The sequence below is a fragment of the Pongo pygmaeus genome, chromosome 12, assembly GCF_028885625.2.
Source record: "Pongo pygmaeus isolate AG05252 chromosome 12, NHGRI_mPonPyg2-v2.0_pri, whole genome shotgun sequence".
Classification (NCBI taxonomy): domain Eukaryota; kingdom Metazoa; phylum Chordata; class Mammalia; order Primates; family Hominidae; genus Pongo; species Pongo pygmaeus.
Window position 1 is genome coordinate 104,562,431 of NC_072385.2, and position 18,079 is coordinate 104,580,509.

At 43.7% G+C, this 18,079-nt stretch overlaps 1 protein-coding gene across 1 annotated transcript in view; it reads left to right on the forward strand.

The window, feature by feature from the left end:
- The window catches only part of ALK (ALK receptor tyrosine kinase), a 731,594-nt gene that overhangs the window by 535,330 nt on the left and 178,185 nt on the right, over positions 1-18,079 (forward strand). The window contains exon 5 of the mRNA XM_054476638.1: positions 3,992-4,119. Within this exon, the coding sequence (XP_054332613.1) occupies positions 3,992-4,119 (128 nt within the window). The remainder of the gene's footprint in view (positions 1-3,991; positions 4,120-18,079) is intronic.

Sequence of the window (18,079 nt, forward strand, 5' to 3'; positions counted from 1 at the left end):
ATTGTAAGTCTGGAGGTAACTCAATGTGTGACCTTGAGCAAGTCTTCACTTCTCCAAGGAGGGTGAAACTGAGTCTCTTTGCAGAAATAAATCTGTGATTCTGTGATTAATCATTCTCCTCCCACCTCTGTGGGATATTATTTGTCCATTGGAGATTTCAGGGCTTTCATAAAATGTTTTGTTACTAGGACTCCTGCAATCAGCTAGGGAAGTATAGATATCAGATCAATAAAGGCCCTTAGGGAACTTTTAATTCAATGCCTGCATTTTGCTAATGAGGAAACTAAAACCCAAAGAGGTGCAGGGACTTGCCCAAGCCCACACAAATCCACGACTGGAATCCAGGACTCAGCTCCCAATTCAGTGGCCTTTCTACATATCACTTCTAGCCTGTAGGTCAGAAATGGACCTTGATATTCACAAGCCAACCCTCCTGCCTTTTTTGATGGACTCTAACGTACTCATTATAATATAGGCACTCTGCAAAAATGGGTGGTCCGTGTTTTTCTCAAAAAATTCATGCAAAGTTGGAGGCAGAATAAAATTGATCAGAAAACATCCAACATTTCAGGCATTTTTGGAGAGAAGTGCCTTATTCAAAGTCATCAGGCAAATGAGGGGCAGAGCCAGAACTGGAACTGGAGAGCTCCAGAGAGACATGGGGAAGATAATGGACTGTGACAAGCTGTCCATACAGTCCTCTGGCTTCCTAAAGTCCAGATGGACACCCCACACTGTCACATTGATTGATGGAAGCACCAGTGATAAGACAGTCACAAATCCCCAACACATGGAACCAGCTGCACATTTATCTCCAGGAGGCTCTAGGTCAGAACATAACCTTCCCCTCTGCAAGCCTAAATACGGTTGCCACCAGCCAAAGGAACAAAAGCAAGACCCTAATAAGCTCATTCTGTGACCACTTGGGTATAAGCCAAGAAAATGGAGGCAGACCGAGAAGAGAGTTTAGATTTGTTTTTCACTGGGTTTTTGGTGGTCTCTTAAACAAATCTGACCCTAGGTATAAGCTTGCCCTTTTCTAGTCCCAACTTCCCTGGATATAAAATACATGTTTGGTAGCTGCTCTGAAAGTTATTAAAGTTGCAGCAGTAAACTATGGGAGGCCAGAGAATTTCAGACAAAACTTATTGCATCGGTAACTCAGAAACTAATTCCTAAAACCCTTGACACATTTATCCAGAGGGCTAGTGCCAATATAGAAATGGAAATCGTTGTCAAGGGCCACTGTGTACCTGGAATTAAAATCCATCATTTCTCAGAGCAGAGAGTTATGATTTTGGCAGAATATGAATACTCCTGCCTTTCACCACTATCTTTCCTCAAAAATAGGTCCTTTATTTTTCAGAAGAACAAGACAAATTCTGCTCTTTTTGTCTTTTTGTTTATCTCCTTAAGAACCCCTTGTTTACATGTTCTTTTCAAATATTGCTTTCTTTGACAGTCCCTCATTTAAACTGAAAGGCCTCCTTTTCCTTCAATTGCACCAGTTTTATTGTGGATGGAAATCCTGCTGGGTACAGTAACAGAGAACAAACTTTACAGCAGCAATAATCCCTTCTACAGCATCTATTGTGGGGAAACTCAATACACTTTTATTAAATGGCTGAAGAATTGGCTTCAGTGATCTGTATTAACTACAGAGAGCAAAGATAGGGAAGAAGACTACCTCCTTCATTCAGCAGACACCCACTGCATGCCAGAGACCAGAGACATAAAGCTACCAGCCAGGAGCACCGCACTGAAAGAGATGGTGGATTGTCTTAGGCAATGCCTTCATCACCAAAAGTTAGCAAAGGCAGAAAAGATTTGGTGGGAATTAGTGTTAGCAAGCGCATGCAGAAATGGGCCCCCGATTCACTGTGGGAGGATTGACAATATGCCTAAATGTGCACACACTTTGACTCTGATTCTAGGAATTTGTCCTTAGGCCGTATTTAGATAAGTACACAGAGTTAGCTTCAGCATAATCATGATCGAGAAAAAATCAGAAGCAATGCACAAGTCATTAAAAACGCAGTCATTAAAATGATAATGTAATCTATATTGTCTTGTGACATACCACCAAGTGAGCAAGTGCAACCGCAGAGTATATGTACTATGGTCTCTCATGAAAAATTAAAATGGATTAAAATGGACAGGTTGGGCTTGATGCAGTGGCTCACACCTGCAATCTCAGCTCTTTGGGAGGCTGAGGCAGGTGGATGGCTTGAATCCAGGAATTGGAGACCAGCCTGGGTAACACAGTGAGACCCTGTCTCTACAAAAAAAATACAAAAATTATCCAGGTGTGGTGGCTCACAGCTGTAGTCCCAGCTATTCAGGAGGCTGAGGTAGGAGGATCACCTAAACCTGGGGAGGTCAAGCCTGCAGTGAGCTGTGATCACACCACTGCACTCCAGCCTGGACAATACATCAAGACCCTGTCTCAAGACAGAAAAAAAAAAACAAAAAAACTGACAGGTTGTTCCCTTAGGTGGTGACTATGGTTATTGCTGGACAATGGTATTCTAGGTGATTTTTACTTTCCATTATCAGGCTTTCTGAATAGTTGGATTTTCAATGCTTTTTGTTTTTTACAGTGAGCATCACTTCATATTTAGGGGGTGGAAATGTTTTAAAAAATTTATTTAATGGAAAGCTAGTTTGTCCCTTAATCCTTTACCACTTGTACTGCCATACCAAAGCCCAACCTACTGGTTAAAAAAAAAAAAGTGAAATATTGTGATGATTTCATAGATGTATAAATAAGCCAAAACCCACCATCAAATCATACACTTTTTTTTTTTTTTTTTAACAGAGTCTGTATCACCAGGCTGGAATGCAGTGGCGATCTCTGCTCACTGCAACCTCCACCTCCCTGGTTCAAGTGATTCTCCTGCCTCAGCCTCCCTAGTAGCTGGGACTACAGGCGCCCGCCACCACACCCAGCTAATTTTTGTATTTTTAGTAGAGACAGGGTTTCACCATGTTGGGCAGGATGGTCTCAATCTCTTGACCTCGTGATCCACCCACCTTGGCCTCCCAAAGTGACACTTTTTGTACATGTAATTTATTATACATCAATTATACCTCAATAAAATTGTTTTTAAGGAAAGAAAATATGAAATAATCTAGGTAATTTTTATTTTCCACACAAACCACTCAAAATAAGTAGGTAAATAAATACACACACACACACACACTCACAGACATTTATGAATCAATGCTGGAAAGTAAATTCGATGGTCCAATCAGTGACAGGAGGCTATTTCAAGAGGTTAATAGCATGAGCAAGGTGTAAAAGTGTTCATTTAATTTATTCTCTCTTCTCTGACAGTGTCAGTATCCTTGATTATAGGTGGGTGCTGAGCTCACCATTTCGCCTGCTTCCATCTTTTTCTGTTTGCACTTTTTGCAAAGTCCACGTCAATCTTAGGTACCTTTTACCCCAAAATACATGCTTCGGTGCACTTTAATTTTCCTGCAGTAAATAAATAGCTCTTACTAGCTTCCATCTTAAGTAACTATAGAACAAACCTGAGGGTTCCGAAACTTTCTATCAGATAAAATTCTGAAAACCAATCATTCTTTCTAGAGATAATTTTGAATAGAGTGATACATGTTTTGAAGACATTTCCTTGAGTCTACTGGCAGGTTTTCTCAAGTATATGTATTCTTTCTTGTGATACTAGCTACTGAAATAGTCCAAAGAGCTGCGTTTGCCTTAAACAGAATATGACAAAAGAAATGCCAGTGGTGAGACTGGGTTTGCGAATTGGATCTCTAAGTTTGCTGGACTAAAAGAAAATAAGTATTTGCATGTTGCTGTCAGAGTCACTGTCCTCAGTGCCACTTAGAGTCCCATCTCTTGGTGCCCATGAAGAATGTGAGCCCTGAAGTCCCTGCAAGGACATGACCCTGTCCACATGTTAGGCCTAATTCTCATAACTGTTTCTCTACGCTTTTCTCCCCTGCTTTCCAATGCAACCAGTTGGACAGTGCTCCAGGGAAGAATCGGGCACCCAGACAACCCATTTCGAGTGGCCCTGGAATACGTCTCCAGTGGAAACCGCAGCTTGTCTGCAGTGGACTTCTTTGCCCTGAAGAACTGCAGTGAAGGTATCTGAATCTGACTTTCCCACTCTCCTTGGTAGCCTATTGTGTTAGATGTGTCAATAACCTGCAACCATGTTTAGCTGGGAATGTGCACACTTATGAAGAAAAGTCTAGAGTGGGCTGGGTGCTGTGGCTCACACCTGTAATCCCAGCACTTTGGGAGGCCGAGGCGGGCGGATCACTTGAGGTCAGGAGTTCAAGACCAGCCTGGCCAACATGGCAAAACCCTGTCTCTACTAAAATTACAAAAATTAGCCTGGCGTGGTGATGTGCACCTGTAATCCCAACTACTTGGGAGGCTGAAGCAGGAGAATTGCTTGAACCCAGGAGACAGAGGTTGCAGTGAGCCAAGATTGTGCTGTTGCACTCCAGCCTGGGCAACAGAGCGAAACCCCGTCTCAAAAAAAAAAAAAAGTCTAGGGTGTTTTAGGGGCTAGTTCTGAATGATACCAGGTGATTCATATCCCAGATAATCAATTTCAAAGAGCTGGTATAAAATTATATCTACTTTGAGAACACATAGGCACATAGAAGGGAACAGCAGACATTGGGGCCTAACAGAGGGTGGAGAGGGAAGGGTGGGAGGAGGGAGAGGATCAGGGGCCCAAGAATGAAGTGTGGACCCAGAGGAAGCCTGAGGCACTCACAGACCTAAATTCTCAATTTAGGCTATTCCTGAATAACTTTGAAGGTCCATATCCCACAGTCATCTGTCCCATGTATAGGCCTGGATTTGAACTTTGTGCCTCTGGGAAGTGGTTGTGTGAAAGGGATTCTCTTAGGGAGGAAGCCCTACTGACCCCCCACCAACCCAGCTTCTTTTGCCCCTGTGGCTCTTCATTTATTGCTGGCTTTGCAGGAAATTTTATAGTGTATTTTGTTTTCGTTGTTTAATCAAAACTGGTTTATGTGTGGGGAAAAGAAAAATCACCATAATGTGATAGATTGTACCACACTTCAAGTTGAAAAGGTGGTTAACCTATGATATGAGGCAATGTATAAGAAACATGTGGTTTGGGAGCAAGCCAGAAGCTTGTACAAATGTTTCCGCACTCATGAACTTGAAGATTTGTGAATGTCTCTGGACATCATCAGTCCTCACAGATGTCAAGGATCTATTTACCATACAAAAGAGGCCATCTGTTGAAATGGAACCAGTTAACAAGAATGTGACAGGGAGAAAGTATCAATTCCCAGAATGTTCCCATTTGATCATCATTAGGAAAAAGGAATAAGAAACTACAAAAGTTCAGATATCACGCCCACTACAAACACTCCTGCAAAAATTTCTTGACCTGAAAAAAATTCTTTGCATGTTAAAATCAAGGATCTCAACCTATAGATGTTTTCTCCCTTGCCCTGCAACTCCCTCTCGCCTAAAAACATTCATCCCCCATAGCCTGTGTTGCATTCGCAGTGAGTCTGTTCCAGAGACCCGTTCCTTGTCTGCTTTTCTATCTTTACAAAACCAATAGACTTGACCTCCCTAAAATCTCTCTAATGATCCATAAAGTTTCCACTGGCAGGGCATCCTCTTAGAGGAGGGAGAAGATGAGTCTTCCTCTGATTCCCTAGAGAAAGTGGCTTGGCCCAGATACCTGGGGAAGTTCTCATGGTCCAGCTTCCTTCTTTCAGTGGCTCTAGGTCCAAGAACAGATGGTCTCCATGAGGAGGCAAATGTTCTCTGTGCTTCTTCTCTGGGTCAGACCACCTGTGGTCAACAAGGGATGTGGAGGGATTGATTGATATGGATGTGTAAGGCAGAGAATAGTGAAGAACAAGGTGATCTCAGTGCTTGAGATCTTCTTAGAACTTCTAAATTTCCTTCCCATAGAAGACAAATTCAGGTGCACATCAGTAGGCATAGACAAATTGCAGACATAAGAATCATCCTAAAATTACACTCATACTTAAAGGGAAGGGGTTACTTTAAAGGCATACTCAATGTCTATTCGATGTAGACAAATGTCTGTGTTTTCTGGGGTCATTGCTTTGGTTAAGCCAGAAGAAGAGGGGATAAAAGGAGAAAAATGGTGTCTTTGAAGGAGGTGAATAGGGCTGGTGACATTACTGGCCAGGACTGTAGGAAGGTCTGCAGGATGCCTGGTCTATATTTCTGATAAGAACTTGGTCCCTTCATGATGAGGCACAGATAGAGCACAAGGGGAAACACAACCGTAGAACTCCACAGCTCTTCCTTGGCCCACAGCAGAGACGTGCCATTTTAGTTCATCTGGAGAAGCCTCAAGGAGACATGGGACAATTCTCCCCGCATTGGAGACAATATCTATCTGTGGGTGTCATCAAGACAGAGGCCATTCCTGTATCCTCTCTACATCCTTACACTTATCACAGTGTGTGACACTAGGTAGGTGCTCAGTTCATCTCAGTTGATATGGACTAATAGCAAAAAGCTAACATTGACAGAGCACTCGCCATGCGCAAATCCAAGTGTCAATGCCTTTATGTGTTACATCATGCAAGCTTTACAATAATGCTATAAAGCAGGGACTAGTATCCTCATTTTACAGATGGGGAAACTGAAGCTCACAGAAGTTTCAAAACTTGCCAGGGCCATTCAGTTAGTGAAAAGTAGAGTCAAACTCGATCCCAAGTTGATCTGATGACAAAGCCAGTGTTTCTGTCCACTACACTCTACTGCCTTTGTGGAAGAGGCTGAGGTTTCATTTATTTCCTGAAAACCTTAGCATCATCTTTGACTCTTCCTGTTCCTCTTACCACTACACCCAAATTGCCAGAACCTTTCCCTCTAGACTTGCTTTTGCCTGTATTCTATCTGTCTCTGTCTAGATACTTCATATGGTTTGGATTTGTGTCTTCCCCTCCCCACCAAATTTCATGTTGAATTATAATCCTCAGTGTTGGAGGAGGGGGCTGGTGGGTAATTGGATCATGGAGGAGGATCTCCCCCTTGCTATTCTCGTGATAGTGAGTGAGTTCTCATGAGATCTGGATGTTTAAAAGTGTGCAGTGGGCCAGGCACGGTGGCTCATGCCTATAATCCCAACACTTTGTGAGGCTGAGGTGGGCGGATTACCTGAAGTCGGGAGTTCGAGACCAGCCTGACCAACATGGAGAAACCCCGTCTCTACTAAAAAAAAACAAAAAACAAACAAACAAATGAAAATTAGCCAGGCATGGTGGCACATGCCTGTAATCCCAGCTACTCAGGAGGCTGAGGCAGGAGAATCGCTTGAACCTGGGAGGCGGAGGTTGCGGTGAGCCGAGATGGCGCCATTGCACTCCAACCTGGGCAACAAGAGTGAAACTCTGTCTCAGAAGACAAAAACAAAAACAAAAGTGTGCAGCAGCCAGGCGAGGTGGCTCACGCCTGTAATCCCAGCACTTTGGGAGGCTGAGGCAGGTGGATAACAAGGTCAAGAGATCGAGACCATCCTGGCCAACATGGTGAAACCCTGTCTCTACTAAAAATACAAAAATTAGCTGGGCATGGTTGTGGGCGCCTGTAGTCCCAGCTCCCCGGGAGGCTGAGGCAGGAGAATCACTTGAGCCCAGGAGGCAGAGGTTACAGTAAGCTGAGATCACGCCACTGCACTCCAACCTGGTGACAGAGCGAGACTCTGTCTTAAAAAAAAATAAAAAGTGTGCAGCACCTTCCTCATTGCTCTTTTCCTCCTGCTTTAGCTGTGTAGGATGTGCCTGCTTCCTTTTTGTCTTCCACCATGATTGCAAGTTTCCTAAGGCCTCCCAGCCATGCTTCCTGTACAGCCTGTGGAACCATGAGTCAATTAATCCTCTTTTCTTTATAAATTACCCAGTCTCAGGTATTTATTTACAGCAGTGTGAGAATGGACTAACACAATACTACTGTTGCTGTCTCTTGGATATACCCTTCTGGCTTCATATTCCCAGCTGTGTGTCTTATTCTTTCTATATTCTTCATATATGCAGAGTTGAACTTTGGCAGCAGCCAACTGGTCTCCCTGATACCATTCCATCTTCCACACGTTGCCAGATAAATCTCCTCAATATTACTCCTTCCCTTGTGGCACTTTCATGTGACATAGGTCATTTCTTATTGCCTCCCACATCAGAAAATAATAGAATAAGGGGCCTAGACTGGACCACCTTACTCATTTCCTGGGACCAGGAAATGTCATTTGCAGCTACAGAAATTCTCCTTGGAAGACTTTATTCTCTACATCTAAATTTAGTAGGTGTTTTATAATCATTTCCCATTTAATCATTTTGGGATCCTAACTTGAAGTTCAAGACCTGGTCTTACATTTCTTTTATTTCTCCAGGGAGCAGCTAGCATGGTGCTAAACACACAGAAAACACCACACAAATACACGTTGACTGATTGGTTAATCAATCAATTGATAAATGCTGCACCTTCTTTTATAGCTTTGGGCTATTACCCTACTACTTCCAAAAGAAAGTAGCTGTGAGTAGAAATGGCTTGGAAGAGATTTTTCACTGAAAGGCCAGTGAAAGAGCAGCTTACACAATCAGCACAGACAAGTGAGACATCAGTCCCCAGAGACACCCATGCCTGGGCTCCCAGGGAACCCTTAGCCCATTCACAAAAACCTTTCTTGAGCAGACAACCCAGAGCAATAGGATCACGCAGGACACTCACCGGGACCCCTCAGGTTCAGAGGTGCCTACAGAAACACATACGTCAGAATGGGAAAGACTAGCTTCTTGAAATGGATTTGAAAAGGGCCAGTGTGCCAGGCATGGTGGCTCATGCCTGTAATTCCAGCACTTTGGGAGGCCAAGGTGGGTGGATCACCTGAGGTCAGGAGTTTGAGACCAGCCAGGCCAACATGGTGAAACCCCATCTTTACTAAAAATACAAAAAAAGTAGCCAGGCATGGTGGCACACAACTGTGGTCTCAGCTACTCGGGAGGCTGAGGCAGAAGCCTGAACCGGGAGGCAGAGGTTGCAGTGAGCTGAGATGGCACCACTGCACTCCAGCCTGGGCGACAGAGCAAGACTCTGTCAAAAAAAAAAAGAAAGAAAGAAAGAAAAGAAACAGAGGGAGGGAGGGGAGGGGAGGATCAGCGTGGCCCTGAACAGCTCCTAAAAATGCACAGCATTGCAAACCCTCATCTAGCTCTTCCACACGCTAGGCCCTGTTCTAAGCATGGTACATATATTAACTCATTCAATCCTTACAACAATGCTATGAAGTATGTAATATTATTCTTATCATTATTATTCCCATTATATAGATAGAGAAATCAAGGCACGGAGACCTAAGTAATTTCCTCAAAGTCACACAGCTGGTATTGAAATGGAGGCCATCTGGCTCCAAAATCCATGTTCTTAGCTACCACACCTTGCTGTGTGCACAGAAGATCTCTGCTGGAAGGGACACCAGAAACATCTAATCTGTCTCCCTTGCTATGTAGAAATTGAATGAACAAAGACCCAATGATTTTCCTTGAAATATGATACACTAAATTACTGACCAGCCCAAGGTGCTTTCTGCCTCCACCTTATGGTTGTCAAGTTCTCAATTTTTCTAAGAAATCAATTCAGTATTTTCCTTTCCCAGCTCAGATTGGTCAGAGGCAGTTGAGATGGACCACTGCCACTAGTCAACATGAAGACAAAGAGCTGCAAAGGAGCTCCCCCATGAAAAACAAGGAGATGTAAATAACTCCTGTGTGAGCCTACATACATTTTATAGCAGGCCACTACAACTCCTCTTTTCTTTTATGAACCTACAAGAAACACATCTGAGGTTTCCCAGGCCACAGCCACATTCAGCTCACTAACAAATTTCTCAAAAGAAGTAATCTTCTTGATTCCTTACTCTACTGAGATAATTTCATACACATTGCTTCTGATTCATTCATTAGAGAGGATATCACAACCTTCACCTTACCCCGTGAGAAGTTATTTCTCTAACTTCTCTGGCTCAGGAAGGTGAAGGAATCCAAAGTGTCAAATGCAGTCCCATTATTATGGATACCTTGAAACACATGTCCCCAAAGAGTTTGAGATGCACAAATACCATTTTTTAACTTCTCTGGGGCTAAAATGAGGTGTTTGAACTCGACCCGTGGTCTTCAAACCTTTTCTAGAGCCTGAAGCCTTAATTAAAACAAAGTCTTATATGGAAGCCCAGTATATAAAAAGATACAACTACAGCTGTCTTTGGCGGGGGTCCAGAACCCACCTATTCCACAGCCCTTGACATTCCCCCTCAATGGGGCTTCATGAAATACATTTTAAGAACCACTGGACAGTCTGATTCCAAGGTCTCTCTTTTTTTTTTTTTTTTTTTGAGATATAGTGTCACTCTGTCACCCAGGCTGGAGTGCAGTGGTGCCATCTCAGCTCACTGCAACCTGCACCTCCTGGGTTCAAGGAATTCTCCTGTCTCGACCTCCTGAGTAGCTGGGATTACAGGCGTGTGCCACCATGCCTGGCTAATTTTTGTATTTTTAGTAGAGATGGGGTTTCACCATGTTGGTCAGGCTAGTCTTGAACTCCTGACCTCGTGATCCACCCGCCTTGGCCTCCCAAAGCGCTGGGATTACAGATGTGAGCCACCGTGCCCGGCCTCAGCTCTCCTATTAACTCCAGTTTTTATGGTCTGGTCCTAGATGTTACACTTATTTAAAATATGAAAACCAAAAATAGGTATATTAACTGTATCTTCTTTAAAAAATTAGGGCTTAGCACAAGGCTATCAGACTTTGAATATGGGCCATTTTCACAAGGCAAGTTCTTGTCCAGGTGGGTTCTGGCTTTGAGGTACTGGGTATGTAGCTAATATAAATATTTCCCGGAAAAAATGGGTAGCATCCTGTAACCTTGTCCCCCTCTCTCTCCTTCTTCTCCACCAAAGACAATGTTGGGCAATGGAGGATATCTTTCTTAGCCTGAAAGGGGACAAAAGGAAATGAGAGAAGCTGAACAAATAGATTCAAATCTTTGGCCAGCCATGTGGAACCAATCAACATCAAGAGTAGGCTCCAAAATCCAGCTGGGTAAATGAGGAATTACTTCATGGGCTCCTAGCAGCCTGGCCCAAACTGGGCATTTTCTCTTCCAACAGCAAGCAATGCCTCAGCAGGATCCTCAGTCTGTGCTTGTAAAATGTAGATCACAGTGGCACTCTGTCTTGGGGCTGCCAGCAGAAAACTCTGTATGTAGCAGGCTCAGCTATCTATCCATCCATGCATCCACTCATCCATGCCACAGACATTTTATGAGCAAATGGGTGCATGCCGACATTAATATAAAATAGTTGTTTCTGTCTTAGGACTGAATTTTGGTGTGGTTGCTTTAACATTTCCATTCTACTTTGCATAGAACTATTTCTTAAAGGGCATCTTTGAGTTATATTTAATTTGCACCCTAACCCTAAGAGTTGTAAGAGTTTGTGCAAAGTAAGTGCAAATCTTACGAAGAGTTTGTAAGAGTTAAAGAGGAAAGAAACACAAAATGCAGCTCAATGGTTAAAAACAGATTTATTTTAGAGAAAATAAACCTGAGAGGGGCTTCTGGCCAATTTTGGTCAGGAGAGCTTTCTCTTACAGACTAAGAGTATATATTGGTTTTAAGGTGAGCAGGCTTATCACAAGCTTGGAATGTTTCTGTGTGGGGGAGAAGTTTATGGGGGGTTGGAATTTCTCTGGACGGAGGGGAGGTTATCTTGGGTCTGACATCTTTCCGGCCGGAGGGAGACTATCTCAGGGCTAGCATGTCTCTGGTTGGGGAGGAGTTTGGAATGTTTCTGGTCAGAGATGTTATTTGTGGTTTATGGTCATGCTGACCTTGGCCATTAGGCTGATGTCCTTTGGATTTAGGTGGTTTTTGATTAAGGTGAACTTTAGGATGAGGTGCTTGTCCAAGATGGCAGTGCTCCTCCTCTGTCAGTTTTGAATAGGTGTTCCATTCCTGGAGATGTCTTCCTCCAAAGTAGTTCCAACATTCCTTTCTCAGAAAGACCACAGAATGAGCACTGAACCAGAATCAGAAAACCTGGATTTAAGTCTCCTTCCTACCTCTTACTTGCCATAGACTAGCCATCACACTTCAAATCATTAAAAATTTCCCTCATAACTGGAAAATAGATTGGGTTTTTTTGGTTTTTTGTTTTTTTTTTTTTGTCATTTAAAATAGAGATAGGCCGGGCGCAGTGGCTCACGCCTGTAATCCCAGCACTTTGGGAGGCCGAGGCGGGCAGATCACGAGGTCAGGAGATCAAGACCATCCTGGCCAACATGGTGAAACCTCGTCTCTACTGAAATACAAAAAATTAGCTAAGCGTGGTGGTGGGCGCCTGTAGTCCCAGCTACTTGGGGGGCTGAGGCAGGAGAATGGCGTGAACCCGGGAGGCAGAGCTTGCAGTGAGCCGAGATGGCGCCACTGAACTCCAGCCAGGGAGACAACGAGACTCCGTCTCAAAAAATAAATAAATAAAATAAAATAGGGATAACAACATGTCAGTAGTTGTCTCAAAACTGACCTCATGCTGAGGGTCAGTGAGAAGGTGGCTGTGGAGGTGCCTTGTAAATGATGCCATGAGCTACTTAATGTCTCTGGGCCTCACCTCGCCTGAAGCCTTTGAGAACTAACCTGCTTCCTTGCTGCTGCTGTTTCTCATGAAGAAATTACCATTCACAGAAACAAACTGGCTCCTCTGAGGCCTCCTGCAGAGCTTTGTGATGTTAATTATTGACCTAATGCCAAGAGGGTGATGAGAGCCACACACTGCCAACCTGGGGAGGTGCCACCACCTGGATCAGTTGCTTCAGGGCACTCAGTCAGCCATGCAATGGTGAGCTCTGTTGCTTGGAAGTGATCACCAAGGAGAAATCGCAGTCACGACCTTAGTATCCTCACTTAGTTCTTGTGCCTAACTCCAGGTGGATGTTCAACTCCATTTTCAAAACGCTCTCCTTCTTAACTCCCTATTTCCTAAATCTCCTGCCCTTAACTTACTGTGGACCGAACCATTTAAAAGATAAGCATGAAAATTGTGATTTCTTCAGCCATTGAGATCTGCTTGCATTTCTCAAATGTCCCTCCCCAGCTCAAGCTTTGGTTCCATCTGCGCCCCCTGCAGTGCACTCTCCATCTTTCAAAGACCTGCACATCTTTCAAATCCCAGCTCAAATAGTATTTTCTCTAAGTCTCCACTCAGAATTGTTTCCATGTATATCTATTTTAGAACCGTCTACTTCTCTCCACAGTTATTTATGTGTCTCACTCAATAGATGCTAAGTTCCTAAAATCAAAGACTGTCTTTTTTTAAAATCTCTGTATCCCAATTAGCAGTGAAGTGCTTTTTTTTTTCATGGCAAGCACTCAATAAAGGTTTGCTTATTCCAATGTAGCGGAAAGATTAGAGGCTTTAGAATCAGACTGAATGAATTTGGAATGCCAGCTCCATCACTCACCACCTTTTTGAGCTTGGAAAAGTTTCCTAAATCTATGCGTTTTCATTTTCTCATCAGGAAATACATAATTATAGGGTTTTTGGGAAATTAAAACAGATGTTGCATGCAGAGCTCCTAGCACAATGCTTGGCACAATACATGTTCTCATCCTCTCTCTGGCATCCCTTGACTAAGCTGAATCTCCTAATTCTGGAACCAGAGCTGAATAATTCTGCACAACTATCCTGGGGTATGTTTACAGGTTCACATCCGCCTTTTGCCTTTCCATCTGCGCCTTGCCTGAGCCATTATGCAAAGGGAAAATTTACCTCTTTTCCAGCAGAGATTCTGACAGCCCAGACTTGCTTTCTGATTGCAAAGGCAGCTGCTTTGCTTGCCTCCTAAGACCTATGCTCTTATGCCTGATAGAGTCATTTTTTTACCCTGGTGACTGGGTGCACACAGTCCTTTGTGCCGCACAAAGGAGTAATCCTGCTTAATTCTGTAGAGGTAGTTGGAGGCAGGAGAGAGGTCTTTTCAAATGCCTGTCACACTGCCTCCCTTGAGGAAGACTGGAATCCAAAACAGTCAGGCCAAAGCAGGTGGAACCACGAAGGAAATTCGCTGGTCTTTCCTTTCTCCACCAGTGCCTAGCTACTGTTGGCAAAGAAGTTCTTACTTTGGAACGGCTTATCCATAATTATTAATAAAGCCAATTTTAAAATGCCCCATAAAGTGCTTAGAAACAATGCCTGCTTGGGCAACTATTTTAAATATTCGATCATTGGAACTTGCCCAGAAATGGGGGCAGACACAAAGGTTTTTAAATATAAATAAATAAAGAATGAGTGTGCCGAGGTCATTGTACTCCCAGAAGAAAATTACTTTCAAATTACAACTACATAAAGGAAATAATTGAAAAGATTAATCACACTAAAATAACTGGTCTATTTTACAAGTAATTTGGAGCAATACTCAGTCATTGACATCAATGTCTGGTAGTAAAATAGTAATGAATTTCATTCTCTGGCTAATGTATTTATTTTATTAATGGTAATAAGTGGTGTTGTTACCGCTTATAAATATTTCATAACTTTTAATTCATTAAAATGTTCAACAAATTTCCAAAAGTATTTATTAGTTTTACATCATCCTTAGTATTCAATGTGCAATTGCCACTCTGGCTGGGTAATTAAAAATATTATTGTTTTGGGTAATGGGACTCCCTTTGAATGTGAAGGATTAGGCTCCAGTTATTAATAAGATGGATGCTCCAGCTGGTGATGGGGAAGGAGCTTGGGAAGATGTTTTCTCTTTAGGTCACTAAGAGCTCTCTGGAATCGTTCCTTAAAAAAAATGTGGCTGTGAAGCAAACAGGGTGGACCCAGATAAATTAATTCCAGATGTGATCAGAGAAATGTCACTTTAGACATTGGTTCCAGTCCACCACCTCTCCCACACCGTCTCCGTCTTCCTGAAACAACTGACAAGAGGATTCAAACTTTCCAACCTCACCTCCTCTCTCTGTTTTATTCTCCAACATTAGAGGTCATAAGGAGTAGAACGGCCAAAAAGATGCAACAGAAAGAAAAGCAAGGGATACAGCAGCATGGACAGTGGAAAGAAGATATAGGACTTGGAGAAGAAAAGCGTGGACTTGAATCCTGAGTCATTTGGATGCTACGGGTCCATTACATCCTGTGGTACCAGATAATTCACATGTGAAATAAAGACAGTGACACCTATCCCTGGGTCCCTGTGAGGATTAAATAGGATACTGTGTGCCTCACCTGACACAGTGCCTGGAACCTAGTGGAAAATCAAACTGGGTTAGCTTTACCTTTCCCTGTGTCCAAATTGCAGATCATGGTATTGTTGGCCCAATGGCCTTGGCAGCTCTTCATTAACTAACAATTGATATGAACAATTGGTATGAGTCAGCAAGAAAAACTGGGCCAACAGTGAATTAGTACAACTCAGGACCAGTGAAGTGAAATGGTATCCCCTGGAAGAGGGACTAGATGACTCAGCTCTCAGCACCTTACCCTGTAGGTCTGAGATTCAGTTCACTGTAGTACTTCCAGAGCCTCTCCATACAAGAGGCTAAAGGCATTTGGCTATGGACAGGTTGAGAGGTACCAACAGGTGGGTTGGGGTAAACTAGGGCCAGCACTCACACTTAGATGTTTGCACCTGCAGGATGTGTAGCAATGCTCCCAAAGCATGCAAACCCAAAGAATCAGCGTGGCTCATCTTTCAAGAGCTTCAGTTTTACCAAAAGATTGGAGTGGAGGAATATTTTTTAATTTAAACTAGCATGGCTGTGTATTGAGTTCCAATGCAAACTGCACACAAATGTTAAGATAAAGCATCGAAGACCTTCCCTGCTCATAGTGATTCCCCATACTCTGAGTGGTGGCTTTACTCTTCTCTGCCATTTGGGACACATCAGAGGGGACAATGGTAAGTCATCACTCCAAGGGGGACAGAGGAACATGAGGAGGAGGTGCAGCCAGGCCTGGGATCACCAGCTGGAGAGGAGAGCCAGGGGGTAGTGTGTCTTCTCAGTGAAGCCATTGGCAGGTGCAACGTTGGGCAGGATCCTGAGGTGACACCAGAGACTAGCAGGGGGTCCGATCTCCCAAATCAGTCAGAGAAGGGCTCAGTTTCTAAACTGACATACCAAGTCAGAACCAAACCCACCAAACATTAGATGTAAGTCTCTTGTGCATTGGCCTAAAGTATCATAAATGTCCCCAAGGACAGAATTGATCTGTTGATTTGTTTTGTTTGTTTGGTGGGGTAGGGTGGGGTAGGGTGAGGTGGGGAGAGGTAAGCAAGGACTGAACCTTTAGCTGAAGATCCTGGAGACATTTTACTTCCTCCCTACCCAGACCCCTGGACAGAGCTCCTCACACCAGGATCTGTGGGAAGCTCACACTGAAGTCTTCCAGTGTGAAGGGCTTTGTGCAGGGAGTGAGGGAGCCATTTGCTAGCTGAGGGGCATAGCCTAGGAGTACCAGAAAGTGCACTGCTGGGATTAGATGATGGTTCTCTTTTTATTCTGGTTATTTTAAAGTTCTGGCATTTTCTGTCTTCAAGTTATGCTGAGAGCATGGTTTTTGTGGAACTTTATTTTGCCCTTCTGGTTTAGATTTGTTTGGGGAGGAAACGTTGGCAGACAGTTGCTGGGCAGCGGCCCAGAAGGCCCATCAATGCACAATTTGGAAACCATAGAGCAAATGGTCTCGGAGATCCCTCCTTCCCTCAGCTCCAACATTATGGAGTTCTATGATCAGCATTTGGGTGGATATAAAGTCTTTCAGCTTTTGCTGCTTCTGCTTCTTCCTTTAGCTCTTAGCCAGCATTTCGCATCTACAAAACGATTAACAAACATTAACTAATTACCCCCCATTAATCATTTATACCACTGGTAGCTCAGGGTCTTATCATTTCCTTCAAGAACACGGGTGCAATATCCTGTCTGGATCCCAAGTCTCACGTCTAGGGGATGATGGGCTAACATGGCAGCCCTGGATCCTCCTGAGCTCCCAGGGGAAGTGGGCCGGAAGGTGGGCACGGGCTCTGTGAGGCTACAACCCCACTAGGATGCCTTTCTGCTCTAATTAACAGGAAGGGCAAGCCACATGGCCAGCCAATGGTAGCTAAGAGGCAATAAGCTTAATTAGAAGCTTCTTCCTGGAAACTCACATGGTCATAATAAGTCTGTGGTCTTAAAAGGCCCAGAGAGGTTGAATGCCTCAACTCTCTTCTGCTTTTATGAGCTGATCCTTTCAATCATTTGTGAAATTTAAATACAATGAAAACATTGGCTCCGGACAAGGGCCCTGATTATCTCCCCCTTGCTACAGGGATGGGCAGCCCAAGTGTAAGGTCAGGAAGGCAGCCTGTCTCCTTTCCATCCTAGGCTGTCTGTAGATTTATGATTCAGAAACACACCACACATGTGTGAATAAGCTGCCATGGCTGGGACCAACCACAGGACTCTCCCTTGGAGGGGGCCAGTTTGTCTCGGGGAGGACTAGACAGGGAACAAGCCCTCTGCACACCACTACCCAGAGATCCAGGAGAACAAGTGAATAGCTCAAAGCTTCTGTCCTGAGGACTTGGGCTTATGAGTGTATGAAGGTGGAGTGAAAAATTTCTTGAACTACATGATCTGAATTAGAAGAGAAAGCAGAAAATGACAGGAAGAGGTGGTCTCTGTTTTCCTCCTTGTCTTATCATCACAGGATCGATGTCTTTCTTTCTTGTCAGTGCACGGACACAAACTCATGCTCACTCCCTGCACACTCTCTCTCCCCAAGAGATCCACTGTGCACGTGTGTCAACTAATGCACGAGGGCTGTCCTCTTGTCCACCCCCTGCCGTTCTTCCACTGATGTGGCCTTTTTCTCCATTCCTTTCTTCCTGTTCCTTATCTGTGGCTGTATAATGCAAAAGCAGGTGCTCGACTCAGAATCATATCATTTATTTATTCCGTGTGATCATAAATAAATAAATGCAGACAGATCATTTTCCATCTCAACTGTTTGGCAGCTCATGGACAGCC